Source organism: Prionailurus viverrinus, chromosome A3 (genome assembly GCF_022837055.1).
Source record: "Prionailurus viverrinus isolate Anna chromosome A3, UM_Priviv_1.0, whole genome shotgun sequence".
Taxonomy (NCBI): Eukaryota; Metazoa; Chordata; class Mammalia; order Carnivora; family Felidae; genus Prionailurus; species Prionailurus viverrinus.
In genome coordinates, this window is record NC_062563.1 from 22,360,643 (window position 1) to 22,377,710 (window position 17,068).

The 17,068-nt window shown below is 50.2% G+C and overlaps 1 protein-coding gene across 1 annotated transcript; it reads left to right on the forward strand.

Moving 5' to 3' along the window:
• The first annotated feature begins 8,563 nt into the window (after positions 1-8,563).
• Positions 8,564-17,068, forward strand: GHRH (growth hormone releasing hormone). The gene is made up of 5 exons (XM_047854575.1): positions 8,564-8,618; positions 12,996-13,096; positions 13,425-13,529; positions 14,943-15,062; positions 17,005-17,068. Exons 2-5 carry the CDS (start codon positions 13,017-13,019, stop codon positions 17,018-17,020), a joined length of 321 nt encoding a protein of 106 aa, XP_047710531.1. The 5' UTR covers positions 8,564-8,618; positions 12,996-13,016; the 3' UTR covers positions 17,021-17,068.

Genomic DNA, 17,068 nt, shown 5'->3' on the forward strand with positions numbered 1-17,068 from the left:
CAAATTCCCAAGCGTGGTGTTTGACACCCTGCACGCCTGGGTCTTCACATATCGTTCCAGAGTCGTTTTCTGTATTTCCTGCCAATGAAGTTGTAGGCCTGGGTTTCTCAGACTGTGGTCTCTCACACCTGCATCAGAATCACCTGAGGCCTTGGCTAAAACTGCAGAACCCCGGGCCCTACCCCAGACAACTGAACGTGGGGGTCCAGGCCCAACGCAAAGGCTTGAGGACCCTCACGGTAGCCACCCAAACGACTTGCCACGCGCTGACCGTGCAGCCCGGCCTCTGCTCATGCTGTAGTAGAGTTTCCCTTTTCTTCAAGGCCCAGCTTAAACGCCATCTCCTCTGCAGCTTTTGCTGAGCCCTCGCAGAGCAAACTCTCCACCCACCCTGCTCCTTTAGTACATGAAACACACCTCTGTTATAGACCATGTGTATCACACCATATCTAATTATCTGTTGGCCTGTCTGCCTTCCCAGCTGGAATGAAGTCTCCACCAAAGCAAGCCCACGGAATGCCTGGAGCCCCCAGCACAGCGAATGGCACACAGCAAGCACTGAATACATATCTATTCATTTGAATTGTATCTTACCACTCCTTGGTTCCCGGATGCCAAAACACAATGCTTAACACCCAGAGGGCAAAATTACAGAGAGGTCTGAGGGGTGAATTGTCAAAGGATGGATGAAACCCTGAATGAATGATGAAATATGCAAATGTATTGGTGATGAGTGTTCATCGTTCTGAAATGCTTGTGCCTGTCCGGGTCTATTTCGAACCTGAAGGATGTGTGAATTGGGTCAGATGTGAGGCTGGGACTTTTGGTTCCAGGTTCAACGGGGGAGATCACCAAAGTTCTGATGTTAATAAGAAATGTCACTGTCACCACATCAAATGCATGTGCAAAGTACAGTGCCACTTGGTCATCAGACATGGGAAATCCTCACTCTTTACACCTCACAGGGTCCACAGAGACCCTACTGATACTGCCCAAAGGGAAATCTGGTATCTGTTGTGAGGAGTCGGCAGAAATCAGCCTTAAGATGCTGAGGCTGGGGGCATTGGGGGCGCCTGGGTAGCTCAGTCGGTTAAGCATCCCACTTTGGCTCAGGTCACCATCTTGCTAGTCTGTGAGTTCAAGCCCTGCATTAGGCTCTGTGCTGACAATTCAGAGCCTAGAGCCTGCTTAGGATTCTGTGTCTCTGTCTCTCTCTGCCCCTCCCCACTTGCACTCCATCTCTCTCTCAAAAATAAACATTAAAAAAAAAATTTTTTTTTTAAAGATGCCAAGGCTGGGGCGGCAGTAGCACTGCTCCAGGGCACTAGGGCATGTCTGGAGGCAGACCTGTGCCACTTCTGGCCATGGCTTCCCCATTTACTGTCTGAGTGAGATTAGATGAGTTACCCAATGGCTCCAACACTCAGCTTCTTCCACAATAATTGGGGCGCCTGGGTGGCTCATTCGGTTGAGTGTCCAACTCTTAATTTCAGCTTAGGTCATGATCCCAGGGTCATGGGATAGAGCCCCACATCAGGCTCCGTGCTGAGTGTGGAGAGTGCTTGAGAGTCTCTCTCTCCCTATGCCCCACTCTCTCCCCCACCCCATCTTAAAAAAAAAAAAAAAAAAAAAAGCAACCACTTTGTGCTCCTAACCCTTAAATTTGTTGAATGAGATCATGCATGTTACATGACTGGTACATAGTAGGCATCAAAAGATATTATGGCTATACTGCTGTGCTGTGATCCAAGACAACTGGATTCCTATAAGGAGTTGGGTGGGGGTGAATGGGGCTGACCCTGGGGCTGGAGTGACAGGAGTTAAGCAGAAAGCCAGGTGTCAGCCGTGGATTAGGGGTGGATTGTGGGGTTTTTAGAGGAGAGTTCCAGCTCCAAGGGTGGGGCTGGGTGTGGAAGCTGAGCTTCATTCTGCTCTGTGGCCTGGGTGTTCAGGGACCAGATGACACGGGATGGGGGGAGGTCAGGAGGAGGTGGCTAGACTGGAAACTTGAGCTCTGGAGAGAAACTAGCAGCTCTACTTCCAGTCTGGAAGTGTCTGAGGGCACTTTGGCCCTACTCTGGAGCCCAGGTTTATGCATCCATGGCTAATGGAGCTCTGTTAACTGCCCTATCACCACCATGGGGAAGTGCAGCCATATCCTGGCCCCGACACTGGGCACCCAGTTCAGATGGGAACCAGAAACTGGAGTCCCAGGCAGGCTGCGGGGTTTTCCTGTAGACAGTCAAATAATGCGAAGTTCCTCTGGCTGTGTCTGCAGGTCCCGTTGTCACTAAGATCCTCCAACTCAGCTTCCAAGTGAGAAGGGGCCTCCCGACAGACAGATGTCCCCTCCTCTGCCGGGCCACATTGTTGCCTGATGAGCCAGGCTTGAAGAAGTCTCCTTATGCTGGGCTTTCTCCTCTGGGCTTTCTCCTGGGGATCCTGGGGCAGGAGCTGAGTTTGGGGAACACACAGCCTTCCCTAACTGGAAACACAACTGAGAACCCAAGGCAGGAAATGGGCAGAGAGAGATAGGCGGCCCAGGTGGCTGAGGAGGGGGTGGCCTGAATACATAACGGACCTGGACCCCTCGGTTCTCCTGGATTTCACAAGAAACAAAACCCGGCACTTGGGGCCTCTGGTGTTTGCAAGGAAGCCTGACATCTCCCAAAGACTGGAGAACAGCGACATCTCCCGGCTGTCTGTGGTCAAGGCCCTCCTCCCTGGTGAGAAAATCGCAAGGCCTTCAGAAACCATCTTAGGGACCTGATGCCTTTAAAATCCTAGAACAAAGAGGATTTGGCCTCTGATTCAGTCAATCTGGGGTGGAGCCCAAGATTCTGCATTTCCAACAAACTCCCAGGAGATACTGTTACTGTTGGTCTAGGAAACACACCTTCATTATCAAGCTTTATATATGCCAGTCACATCTTTTTAAAAAAATTTTTAATCTTTATTCTTGAGAGAGAGAGAGAGGGAGGGGGAGAGAGAGAGAGAGAGAGCACGTGCGAACAAGCAGGGGAGGGGCAGACAGAGAGGGAGACACAGAATCTGAAGCAGGTTCCAGGCTCCGAGCTGTCAGCACAGAGCCTGATGCGGGGCTCGAACTCACAAACTGTGAGATCATGACCTGAACCGAAGTCGATGCTTAACTGACTGAGCCACCCAGGTGCCCCTATGCCAGTCACATCTTAATAAAGCTGGGAAAAGAAAGAAGGCTTTAGGGGGCTCAAAAATTAATCAGAGGTGGGGCACCTGAGTGGCTCAGTCGGTTGGGCTTCTGACTCTTGATTTTGGCTCAGGTCATGACCTCACGGTTCATAGGATCGAGCCCCACTTTGGGCTCTGTGCTGACAACGTGGAGCCTGCTTGGGATTCTCTCTCCCTCTCCCACCCACCCCCTCACCCCCAGCTCATACACCTTCTCCCTCTCTCTCTCTCAAAATAAATCAATATATATTAAAAAATTTTTAATTAGGTCTGGTTGCAGACATCCCAAGTGTCTCAGGAAAGGAGACGCTTCCACATATAAAATCGGTCAACCGCCAGGCAAGGCCAGGAGGGAGGAGCAGGGTGTGAGAATGCTTCTTGGGGAGGTAGGGTCCAAAGAGGTCTTTATTTTTTATTTTATTTTTTTTTTCAATATATGAAGTTTATTGTCAGATTGGTTTCCATACAACACCCAGTGCTCATCCCAAAAGGTGCCCTCCTCAATACCCATCACCCACCCTCCCCTCCCTCCCACCCCCCATCAACCCTCAGTTTGTTCTCAGTTTTTAAGAGTCTCTTATGCTTTGGCTCTCTTCCACTCTACCCTCAAAGAGGTCTTTAAAGGCTGGTCAGATCTCCACCAGGGAGAGCTTGCCTACAGGATCAGCTGGGGACAGCCTTCCCGCACGGTACCTACCAACCCAGAAAACCAACCTGGTTAGCATTCATAACTGACTTGGGACAGGCCTAAAGATTCCATGCAAGGTGAGTATCTAAAACACTTATGAGAGTAACATTTCCAAGCAACCCAGAATTGCTTAATTGATTTGCTAAGTACAATCAACTTCACCTCTTTAAAAAAGCTCTCCTAATGATCTTCTCAAATGCAGACTTTTCCAGAAAGAGATGAACTTCTGATGGTTATTGGATCACCAACCAATCACGGGCACTTCTGCTTGGGTAGGATATGAAGTAGGGGGAAGGACCCCATCAGCCCCATTTTACAGAATGTGAAACTGAGGTTCAGGAAAGTCCCTTGACTTTGCCTGAGGCCCCCCAACTGGGCCAACCATGTGAACCTTGGTCCCTCGCCCTGACATAGCACTCATGAGTGCTCATGTGACATCTGCTGCTGCTGACTCCGTAAAAACAGGCCTAGAAGGCACACTAGGTGGGGGGGTGTCAAGGGAATCTGGGAGTCTAGGGTCCAGGCCTTCCCCTTCCCTGCACACTGGCCTCGGGCTGGGAACGCTGCCATCATCCAGGGAGGGCGATGAAAGCAGCTTTTATAAAGCAGGGTCTGAGGCCCTCAGACAGGCCCCCTTTGTCGACTTCCTCTGCCCTCCCCACCCGCAGGCCCACTGCCTTTAGCATCACCCTCCCTGAATGGCTGGCTTCAACACACTGGAAATTTGCAACACAAACGCGCGGCTTGTCTCTCTCCCAGCGGAGCCTCTCTGCCCCAGCCTTTTGGGGCTTTTTAAAGCCTGCCTTTCTCTGGGGCATTTTTTTCCACAGCTCAAGTCCCCAGCCCCTAGAGCAGGCACGATCGCTAATTAACTCTGGGTTAAAACCCGTCCTGGGAAGAAAGCCGGGTGGCAAGCGAGGCGTTCCCACCGCCTCTCAGAGGATAAGGACGAGGCGGCTGGCTGTGGGGATTGGTGGAGGGGGGGCTGCGCTCTCACTGTCAAGGCTGGTTCTGGCTTCTTCCCTCATCCTCCGCCTCAAGGGCTTTGAGAATACGCTGCAAATGAAGCCCCTTGTCCCAGATGGCTCCTGCTCTTCTGGCCACCACCCTGCCCAGCTTTCAGAGCTCCGCTCTGATCAGTAAGAGCTACAGTAACAGCTGCCTTTTGCCTGGTGCGTCAGACACTTTACAAGCATATTCCTGACCCTCACAACAACCTGAGGAGGTAGATGTCATCGCCCCCATTGTACAGATGCGGTAACTGAGGCTCCGAGAAGAATAAACCCCTCACCCAGAATCACACAGTTTGCAAGTGGCAGAGCTGAGTTTCAAATCTAAATCCGTGGGCCTCGTGCTTCTCTCTGCTTTAGGCTTTAGGCTTCTCTCTGCTCCTCCCTGAGGCTCTCCCAGCTTTAGCGTGACTTTCCCCTTCTCTCAATTCTTGGGACATTTAACCCACATAACCGTGTGCCTGTCTCCATCTCCTGCCTGAGGTAAGTCACTCAGCTCCTCACATGCCTGCCTCCTGCAGCTCTGAGTACAAGCACATGCCACTGTCTTCCTAGTGCTCAAGAAAATGCCATGCAGGGGGAAAGGCCCAGCCCACTCTCCTAAGAGGAGAATAGGACCGGGGCTTCAGAGACTGACAAACTCCTAATCCAGCGAGCTCTGTGTGGGCCTAATTCAGTGCTTCGGAGGTGTTTGCGGGGTAAAGAAAGGCTGGTTTAAGGACTTCCCTGGGGGACTCTCCATCACAGCTGGCAGAAATGGAATGGGGGTGCCACTTCAGAAAACAGCTTGGCCGCTTCTTAAAAAGCAAACCATTTACTTACCACATGACCCAGCAGTTCCTCTCCTAGGTAATCACCCAAGAGCAATAAAAGCACACGTTCGTACAAAGTCTTATACACGAATGTTCATAGCAGCGTTTTTTGTAACAGCCCCAAACTGAAATCTACCTAAATGTCCATCACGGTGAATGGGTCGACAAGCTGTCAGACTTTTGTACAACGGAACGCTACTGAGCAATAAAGTGGAACAGGCTGCTGATATGGATCCAACACAAATGAATCTCAAAAACAGGTGGATGAGTGAAGGAGACTGACAGCACAGAGTACATATTATGTGACTCCATAATTCACATGAATCCGTATGAACGTTCTAGCAGAGGAAACAGTATAGAGGCAAAAGGCAGATCAGTGGTTGTCGAAGGCTGGGGTTGGAGTGAGCGTTGATAGCAAATGGGACTGGAACTTTTGGGCTGACAGAGGTATTCTAAACGGGGTTGCGTGACAGTGACACAATTTTATAAACTTATGAGAACTTGTTGAACCATAGGCTTCAAACAGGTGCCTTTTATGTTGTATGAGTTATATATACGTCAATAAAACTGTTAAAGTGCTCGGGGCGCCTGGGTGGCTCAGTCGGTTAAGCGTCTGACACTTGGTTTCAGCTCAGGTCATGATCTCCCCGTGTCATGGGTTTGAGCCCCGCGTTGGGCTCTGTGCTGACAGCTCAGAGCCTGGAGCCTGCTTGAGATTCTGTGTCTCCCTCTCTCTCTGCCCCTCCCCCGCTCACACTCAAATAGAGTGTCTGTCTCTCAAAAATAAATAAATGTTGAAAACAAAAATTTTTTAAATTTTGTTTAAAAATAAAATAAAATAAAAGTAAAGTAAAGTAAAAAGCAAAACTGTTAAAGTTCTTTAAAAAAGAGTAGAAGACCCAGTGGGCCACGGAAGGGCCTTAGGAGAACATTAGCCTGGTGTGGGGCACTGGATTCGGGAGTCGGAAACCTTTGTTTGAGTCCTGGCTCTACCGCTGCCCAGGTGTGTGCCTGTGGATGAGTGGGTAACCTCTCTGTGCCTCTGTTCTCTCCCGCTTATTACAATAGTAGCAACGGTAAGTGAGAGCTATTTTTTTTTAATTTTTTGTTAACATTTATTCATTTTTGAAAGGCAGAGAGAGACAGAGCACAAATGGGGGAGGGGCAGAGAGAGAGGGAGACACAGAAACAGAAGCAGGCTCCAGGCTCTGAGCTATCAGCACAAAGCCCGACGCGGGGCTCGAACTCACGGACCAAGAGATCATGACCTGAGCCAAAGACAGCCACTTAACCGATTCAGCCACCCAGGTGCCCCTGTGAGAGCTAATTTTTGAGACTTACTCCATACCAGGCCTGTGCCTTAATCCTCACCCAGCAGCCTCATGAGTCGAGCCCTATCACTCTCCTCTTACAGATGAGAAAACTTGAGAAGAGGCATGAAGCCCTTAGCAACAGAACTTCAACTAAGGTTGCATTCTGATCCCCATGGCTTCTCCAGGCAATTCCATGTGTCCTACATCTGTACTCTGGCCTGGTGTCCATTGTGGGTACTCGAGCTGTAGGTGGTCCCCACCTTGCATTCCCTGAGATAACCTCACACCTCCTGACTGTATGAGAACCTATTGCCCGGGGGGCTCCCAAACGCTCCATCTGCCCACTCTCAGTCCCTAGGGACCTGGCCTGACCTGACCACTTTGTGTCCAGGCCGGCACGGTGACAAGCCACTCAGTCCCTGCTTCTATGGGAAACACCCCTTGTGTGCTCTGTGCCAAGAACATGGCTCGGTGCAGGCTAAGCAGAGGATCACAACATAACATTTGCTAAGAGGTTCATTCAGAAGCTACTGGTTCTGTTGCCCATGGAGGTACCCCAGGTGCAGCCAAAGGGAGTCTTCACTCCCCCCTTTTCAACCAGAGCAGTTTCCTGTTTTAAATCTGCTTTATATACTGCACTTCCATAGAAGATTTCCGAAGAAAGTTCTATGCCACCTTTTTTTTTTTTTTTTTTAAGTTTGAAAGCTGCTATTCTCTGGCAGCCCTCGCTTTTCCAAGTTTAGAAACTGAGATCTGGAGGGTAGAAGTAACTTGTTGAGGGTCACAGAGGTCATGACTAACAGACACAGGAGGGCTGGGCAGGGCTCTGGACTTGAAGCTTATGGCTCTTTCCACCCCTCCACAACAGCCTCGTGGAAAACTGGTGTTTCTGACTCACACGCTTTTAGACCATTCTCGAGGATTCTTTAGCTACAGGCTAGCAAAATCAGGAAACACAACAACCCTCCCAAGGTTTTCCATCTCCTTCCATGTTTGGCTGCCTTGACACATGAGAACAGGTGCTCCCCGGGCTAGCTGCCTACAGTGGCCTATGACTGCAGCAGATGTAGATCGAATAGGGGGAAATCGTGATAATTGGATGCTGCGCTAAGGAGAGAAAAACACTTATCTGTAATAAGTGGACTACCTGAAAGTGAGATAAAGTTGCACACGGACAAAAAAAATTATATCAACTTTTTAAAACGCACATTTAACTCAGAGAGTAAATGAACCTTTGTTGTTTCACTGTTATGATTACTCCAATTATTAGAGAAGCAGTATTATATTCTCTATTCCCCTCGGAATAATATCATAACTTTGCATTCTGTCCGTAAAGGGGAAGTTCCATACAGGTCTTCATCTGCAAGGGGAAAACCTCTTTCTCCTATTAGGGTTTGTCAGTATGATGCTAAAAACGGTCCTTTGGTTGACTTGTGGGTAATTGATTCTCTGACGCTGGCGACGCTTAGGAAAATGAAGGTATAAATGATGGAAGCGTCACGCAGTCACCGAACAAACGCTGAGCCCCAGGTCCAGGCAGCTGGAGCAGCGCCTCATAGCAGAGGGGACACCTGCCATATCGGAGGTGAGAGGGGGTGGTCCTGGGGGCTGGGCTGGATGGGGGCAAGACGGTTGACCTTCTCACCAACTCAGAGACACCGAGTCAAAGAGGCCCACCATCATCCTCGTCGCCTGTGGACTAGTGAGTACACTCAGGTACCTGGTTAGGGGCTCTGGAACACGCTTTTGATGGTTGGCTCCATGTTGAGGTTGTTTTGGATACATGGCACCTCAACCATGGAGAAGGGGCAGGCAGACGGATGTGTTCCAGGGGTTTGTCAGGGGGCGGATGAGATCTCAGCACTCCTTCTCCGGTGTGCAGGCAGGTGTCTGGGGCAAGACACAAGCTGGCTAGATTCTCCCATCAACAATGGGGGTCTGCCATGGATCGGAAAGGAGCCAAGTGGCTGTGCAAATCAATACATCCCATCTATCGCTCTGAACCCATTCAACATAATTGCCTGGAAATTGATAACATTTTGCTTTCTTGCTCAATTGCTGCTGCGCTCCTTACTCGAGGGTTCAGACACAATTATCTGCCCCTGGAGCACTCCATTACCCCCACGCTTGTTTCTTGATCCATGTTTTGATGGTCTCGTAGTATTTGTGTCTTTCACCATAAGCCGCCTCAAACTCTTTCAGGAAGGAGGTGGGGTGTCTCTCTTTTGAGTGACAATTCAAGATGCTTCCTCATTAAAAACTTAGATCTCTTTCAATTTGGAATGCTATTGCTGAAACAGTTTATAAACTAAATCAGGACGTCAGTGCCTCAGCGTTCTTAAATTACAAAGCAGAATGTTTGAGAAAGGTAAACAAGAAGCGCCTGGGTGGCTCTGTTGGTTAAGCATCTGACTCTTGGTTTTGGCTCAGGTCATGATCTCACGGTCCATGGAGTTTGAGCCCCAAATCGATCTCTGCGCTGTCAGTACAGGACCTGCTTGAGATTCTCTCTCTCCCTTTCTCTCTCTGCCCCTTCCCTGCTCGCACTTTCTCTCTCTCTCAAAGTAAATAAATAAACTTAAAATAAAAAAGAAAGGTAAAAGATTTTCTTCCTAGTTGTCCAAAAGTGGCCTTGCTAGGTTGGGCACATGAGACCTGACCTCTGTCATTAGCAAAAGGTGCATCTGGAGAATTCTCATAGCATTCTTGGCATAGAGGCTGGCAAGAGGTGCCAACTAATGTAGGTCAAGTGTCCATTTATCCTGAATCCTGATGACCTCAATTAGATCTAACCGCAGAATTCACTTGTCAACACTGCAGAAAGCTAATTGATACTCATGAGGATAGATGATAAACCTTAAAATACCTTTGGAGCTATCAAGGAGTTGTTGAGGATGCTGTTGAATTTGTACTACACTTAATTCAGTGGGATTCTGTCTCTGTAGATTGCTCGCGTGGAATACGTCTGTCAATAGCTACTTTATCCGTGGTGATACAACATCTAATTCTCATCGGACCGTAAGCAAGAGAATTCTTGTCGTTTCCCAAATTTGTCCAGTGGAATTTTGCAACCCCAAGGATCAGAGGTTGCAACCCCAAGCCTAGAGGTTGCAATGGTGTCTTGACTCACCCCTGGGGCACACAGTTTGTAGTAAATGTGCCTCTTGGTTGACCAGACTATACAGTTGCTCAACCTCGTTCCAAATAAGCTAGGGGTTACAGAATTTACTGTGACTTGCCCTCCAAAGTCTGCCCTCGTATCAGGTTATTTTCAACTTCCTTGGCTGCACATAGGAAGGCGCCAAGCAGGCAGGTGTTCCTGTGTGTGTCCCTTTTTTTTTTAATTTCCCTGGAGATCCAGTGACAAAGAGCAAAAGCTTTCTGTTTTTCAGAACGGCTTCCCATGTGCAGGTGATGAATCCTGCAGCACCTCCCATGAACGGGGAGCTGAATAGGGAGCTGTGAATAGGGTATTGTATCTGGGAGGCAGCCTCCACGGAGCGGGGGGGGGCCTGCTGGCCTGGGAACTTTGAGGCCCATTCTGAAGTGTCCAGTCAGAAACCAATGTGATGGAGGACCATGGAGAAAAGGTCCTTCTCCTCTCTGGGCTCGTTTCCTCAGCTGTAAGATGAAGACCCTGATACCTGCTCCAGAGGGCGAGTGTGAGGGTGGGCTGTGCAGGCCAGGGGAGCACAGGGGCTGCGAAACACACGAGAAGGGGCGGGAGGTGGGGAAGCCAAGGGAGAGCTTAGCCCAAGAGCAGGGGGTTGGGCTTTGCTCTGGAGAGAAACCAAGGGCCTCTGAGCAGGGGAATGAAGTGATTAGGGGCCTGGACGTGCCCAGGTCTTTCAAATATCCGCAGCGGGCACCTGGGTGGCTCAGTCAGTTGAACGTCTGACTCTTGGTTTCATCTCAGGTCATGATGTCACGGTTGGGGGGTTCGAACCCCGTGTCGGGCTCTGCGCTGCTGGTGTGGAGTCTGCTAAGGATTCTGTCTCCCTCTCTCTCTGCCCCTCCCCTGCTCGCTCTCTATCTCTCTCTCTCCCAAAATAAATAAATAAACATTTAAAAGAATTTTTTTAAAGATCAGCAGCACAGAAGGCAAGGAAGTCCAGCCAAGAGACAGAAAAAAAGAGGGCTCGTTACAAGGGGCCCTCCTTACCTCCAAAGAACTCCCTGCTTAGGAAACTCCATTGCTAGAGAGGCAGCCTGGAACCGGGCCGGGAGACGGGGGGCCAGATGTGATATGGTGTGACAAAGAGGCCAGATGTGATATGGTGTGACGAAGAGGACAGAAGACTGAGATCCTTGGTCTGGAGAGCAAAGGCCTAAGTCAGATCCACCTCATGTGGATGAGGGTGCAGAAGCTGTGGGTGGCACAGAGGGTGGATGTCAAAGCCGGGGAGAGGGAGGGGCAGGCAAATGCCATGTTCTCATCTTTCCTCCAGCCCCAGTCCTTCCCAGAAGAGTAGAAGCTTAACATGTCTTTTTGCACTTGACACAATGAGAAAAAAATCCTAACAAGAAGAGCTGCCTGGAGATAGCACGTCCTGGCTCCGGGGTAGTGAGCTCTCTGCCACTCGCTGGCAGAGAGCATTTGAGCAGGAACTGGAGGATTGTTGGGGAGACAGTGAGGCCTGGAGGGCTCCTCCCTTCTGCTCTGGAGATGCAGAGTCACAGGTTGCTCTGAGCCCAGCTCTGCAGATGCTCCCTGGCTTAGTCAAGACCCTGGTGTCTGGTAGAAGGGAGGGGTTGCCCTAAGAGGGCGGGCGAGACCAGAAAAGGAAGGTGGATTCTGTCAGTGCCGGCCCTGCTTGCTGGAGATCACTCTTCAACAGGACAGGAGAGAACACGGAAGACAGGGGGTGAAGTTGGGCTAGGATGGGTTCCTGCCCTTCTCTGGGCTGGCTGGGTCCCTGCATGGGCCTGTAGCCCCATGGAATGGATATTCTACTGAGGGGGGCATGAGAGTTGGGGAGACCCAATTCCTAGGTCTCCTAGCTGAGCCCCTGCTTCCACACTGGGCAGGTCTGGGTTGACCGTGGAGCCTCCTCCCTGAGCCCAGGCGGGCTCTTTCTCACGTTGCCTGTTCTTTCCCTGATTGCAGAGCACGGTGTCAGCAGGCCCCAATTAAGGGTAATTACATGATCTATTAGATGATTCTGCCACACTGGCTCCCCAGGCTCCCTGGTCTCTTCCAAGGCTAAAAGCCTTCAGCGAAATCGAAATGTCTGGAGCGAGAAGTAGAGCTTTCCCTTCCCTCTGACTTCACACAGAACCAAACAGGACGAGAGCCTGCCCCCTCGAGTGGGTCTGATCTGAGGTCGTCGCAGCAAAAGTGTTTGGGAGAATTCCTTATGCACCAAGCAACTCTCATCTCATCTCATCCTCACAAGGGCCCTATGCAGTCAGTATAGTCATAGACCCATTTCATGGATAGGGAAACTGAGGCCCAGAAAGGAGAAGCCACGTGTCCTGGGACACACAGCTGGTGACGGTGGAGCCCAGATAGGAACTGAGATTTGTCTGACTCAGAGCCTGAGCTATTGGCCCTGCTCACTGTTGTCAAGTGTCACAGTGGGCGGGGTGACTTAGGAGACTAGGAGAAGGTGTAGCCCCCAACCCTTGCTGAGGCCTGAATTCCACATATGATGCCTTACAGCAAGGGGCATTTTCACCAATGTCATTAATTTTCCATGCAACCCTATAGGGTCAGCAGGGTAGTTTATCAGGCCCATTTTATAGATGCAGAAAATGAGGTCAAAGCTTGTGACTGGCAAAAGCAGGACTTGAATCTAGGTCTGTTTGACTTCCAGAGTCTGGGTTCTTTTTCGTACCTCACCACCTCCAAATGACGAGGACTAGGGCTTGTATACAGCCAAGCCCAGAACTGGGCCCAGCCAATAAAAGGCATCCTTGTGGCTATGGCTGCAGTTGACCTTCTCCTTCTGTCGTTTTCCAGGAGCCACCGCAGGGGTGAAGGATGCTGCTCTGGGTGTTCTTCCTGGTGATCCTCACCCTCGACAGTGGCTCCCACTGCTCCCCGCCATCCCTGCCCCTCAGGTGAGCAGTCCCGCCGCCAGGGCCTAGATACCCAATGTCCCAGAACCATCCCTGCAGCCCAGCGGGGGATGATTTAGGGCGTGCAGAACAGAGCCCTAAGCAGGCCCCAGCCATCTCCTCAGGCAGCCCCCACTGCCTATCTTTGGGAGGGGGGCAGATCCTGAGTTCCAGAGAAGCCTCCCAGCCCTGGGTCCTACCTTCTCCGGGGATGAGTAGGGCAAAGGGCAGAAGGACGTTACGGGGACATGGTGAGTACCCCTCACCCCACCCCCGTTTCCTCACCTGGCCCTGCCACCCAGCCCTTTGACGTCTGACTCCTTCCATATAGAATGCCTCGGTATGCAGATGCCATCTTCACCAACAGCTACCGGAAGGTGCTGGGTCAGCTGTCTGCCCGCAAGCTACTGCAGGACATCATGAGCAGGCAGCAGGGGTAAGCAGGTCTAGTGGGTTTTTTCCCAGTCTTCCAAGCATCAGAGTTTGGAGGGACTTTTGGTCCCTTGCCTGGCACAGCATCTATTATTTCTGGATTTGCCACAGCAGAAAGGCCCTAACGCGAAGCCCCAGCTTACCTCTAATTATGCTATGATTGTTGAACACCAACGATGTGTTTCTCCCCATGTTAGGCTCCAACAGGAATGATACCAATGATAGTTACCATCTGATCATGATTCTGTGCTGGACACAGAGGCTGTGCCCTCAGACATTTCCATACATTCAGGACAGTGCTGGGCTCACAGGAAGCCCTTGGTAATATGAGCCATTACTCTTGGTTTCTTGCCTGTAACAACCCTACAAAGTAGGTACTGTTTACTCCCATCTTACGGGGCAGTTCATAGCTTCTAAAGGACGCATACCAGACAGCTAGCATCCAAAGAGCCTGACATCACAGCCTGTATATTTTTTATTTTGAAAAAGTTTGGCGCATACAGAAAAGCTGCAACAATAATACAATGGAATTCCACATCCCCTTTCCCTATCTTCAGCAATTGCTAATATTTTTATCATATTTGCTTATATACACACGCAAACACATGTGCACTTTGTCATTACTTTGTTGAACCATATGAGAGTAAACTGCGATCATCACAACCATTTACCCTTAAGGAGCTCTGCACGGTGTCTCCAAACAGCTAACAACAGGACATTCTCTGATATAATCACAGTGTAATTATCACTTAGTGTATACATTCACCTTTCACCAGTTTTCCCAACATGTCCTTTATGGCAATTTTTCATTTTCCTGATCCAGGATCCAAGCCAGGGTCATGGATTGCATTTAATTGCCATGTCTCTTTAGTTTCTTTTAATCTGGAACTGCTCTTTGGTCTTTCGGGACATTGACATTTTTTATTAGTAAAGTTCAGTTATTATTTATAGAACGTCCCTACGTTCCTCATACTGGATTTGCCTGATGCTTCCTCATGATTAGATTCAGGTTATGCATTCATAGCAGTGATATTGTTCCTTCTTGGTGCATTACATCAGGAGGCACATGATGTCAATTCATCCCCTTATTGGTGATGGTAACTTTAATCGCCTGGTTAACATGATGTCTGCCACGTTTCTCCTCTGTCCAGTTAACATTTCTCCTTTATCATTAACAAGTAATCTGTGGGGAGGTATTTTGTAAATCTATTTCGCAGCCTATGCTCTTCACTACTATATTGAGCACCTTCCTAAGTGTTGCTGAATCTAGTTCGATTGGGTGAAAGAGTCCACACCAGATATTGGAATAGGTATAAGGACATACCTGTTCTGCTTACTTGGCCCTGGCCTTTCCCAGGCTTCTCCACATCCTATCCAAATAGTCCCCTCCACTGCTGCTCTTTTTCTAATCTAACAGAGAGAGAAACCAGGAGCAAGGAGCAAAGGTACGGCTTGGCCGTCAGGTGGACAGCGTGTGGGCAGGTCAAAAGCAGATGGCGTTGGAGAGCATCCTGGTGGCCCTGCTGCAGAAGCACAGGTAGGAATATGTGTGTGCATGCACACGCGTGTGTGTGTGTAGTTAGGGACCTTGCAGGCTTCCTTCCGCGTGGGTTGCCAGGAAAAGGAAAGAATCTCCTCCTCTCCAAAGACATGGGTTCCTGCCAAGGAACAAGGTTCCTTCCTACACACATGAAGGACTGGAGGAAGGGGAGCAAATGCATAATAGAGACCAGATCTTATCTACTGCTGTATCTCCAGTGAGAAGCAAGAGGCCAGGCTCAGCGTCTGTGTACAAAAATGTTACCTCCTCAGTAGTTCTGGGATAGGAACCAGGCACCTGAATTTTAAAAAATGTCCAGGGGATTCTGATGCAGACGATGTGACAGGCACATCCTGGGTCCATTGGCAAGTTTCCAAAACTACAAGGCCAAGGAAAGGCCAGCCCCTCCCAACACCCTCGGGCAGACTAGCGTGGGCAGCACTCACGACCAGGAAAGTTGGGAAGGACAGTCACCCCTCCTCTCATGGCCCCTCATGTTCCCCTGGGTATCAGGGAAGATCAGGGAGTACTCTCGGCTTAGAGAGGAGGGAAACTGAAGGAAAGAGGGGCAGCAGCTGGCCCCAAGTCAGGGACTGGAAAGCCAGACCCAAGACCTGTTTTCTTCCCTTCTTCACACGGAGTTCCACTTCACAGACACAGCTCCCCAGGGATGACAGGACTGTTTGTGGAGAAACTGCTGTATTTTTGAGCCTGATTTTAACTGTGAGCACAAACATGTCCCAGCAGGGCTCTGCCAGTCACCTCTGGATGAGCCTTTTAAGCAAATCCATTCCCAGCAGAGCTCTCCATGTGCTCCCGCACCTTCCTCCCAACCTAATTAGACACCAAGAGCCCAGAGATCTCACCAACCACAGTCCTGTGGAGACACGAGCGGCAGGCAGATGGGCAGGCTGCAGGAGGGGCGAGAGCCAGCCTGGGAGGCACACACAGCAAGTTGCCTTCCTTGTCTCCTCCTTTGTGAAGGGAGGAGGGGCTCCAATCACCCCTAAGGATCCTAAGACTAGAATTCTAAAAATAATGCCTCCCCCGAGCAGCCCACGCTGGGATTAGGTCATCATTCACCTGCTTTAGGGCTCCCGCCAGGCCCTGGTGGGATAGGGTGTAGTGGCCCCAAGGAGGGCCAAGTGCTAAGAACACAGGCTGTGTTCCTGCAGGTTAAAAGCCAGAGACAGTTGCAGAGCTCAAGGTCACAGAGCGGGCAGGAAGGGGCCTGGAGGCTGCTCCAAACATTGTTCCCCCTCCAGCTTAAGGGTTGCAAATCCTAGGATCTCCTGGTGGGCCTGAGGACACATAACAGAAGAATGAATTCTTAGAGCTTAGAGTAGAATGATCTGGAAGACGGCACATCTGTGCACCCACCACACTTTATGTCCACCTAATGGCCCTGTGAGGAAACCGAGATTCAGAATTACCTGTCCTCCTCTCTCTGGAATATCGTCCCCTGACTACGACGTGCCAGGCCCTGGACTGAGGGTTACAGCAGTGAATAGGACAACAGTGGTCCTTGCTCCCGTGGAATTCACTGACGCACTGAGGCAGACAGAAATTAAGCAAGTCCCCGAACAGTGGATTATTTAATCTGTGATAAGTGGTAAGAGATGTAAGGGGTGTGGTTGAATGTACGTGCCGGAAGGAATAACCTAATCTAACCCTGTCTGGGGATTAGAGGTGGCTACTTCAAGAGGAAGTAACTGGCCCAGGATCTCCGTGGGAATAGGTGAGCAGAGCTGGGGCTGAGACTGATGTTCGCTGTGTTGGAACCCGTGAGATCCTTCCCTTCCTCCCATAGTCCCTCTTCTGGAAGCCAGACAGCTAGGCCTGACATTGGAGCACCTGTCACCCTAGTTCCGGGTGTCTTGCCCAAACTCACCCTTGCTTCGGTCTCCCTAGTTGAGCTTTATCTTTCTTTCCGAAACAGGAATTCCCAAGGATGAGGATTCCACCTGTGTCTCATGCCACCTGCAGCCAAAACACAACTGCAT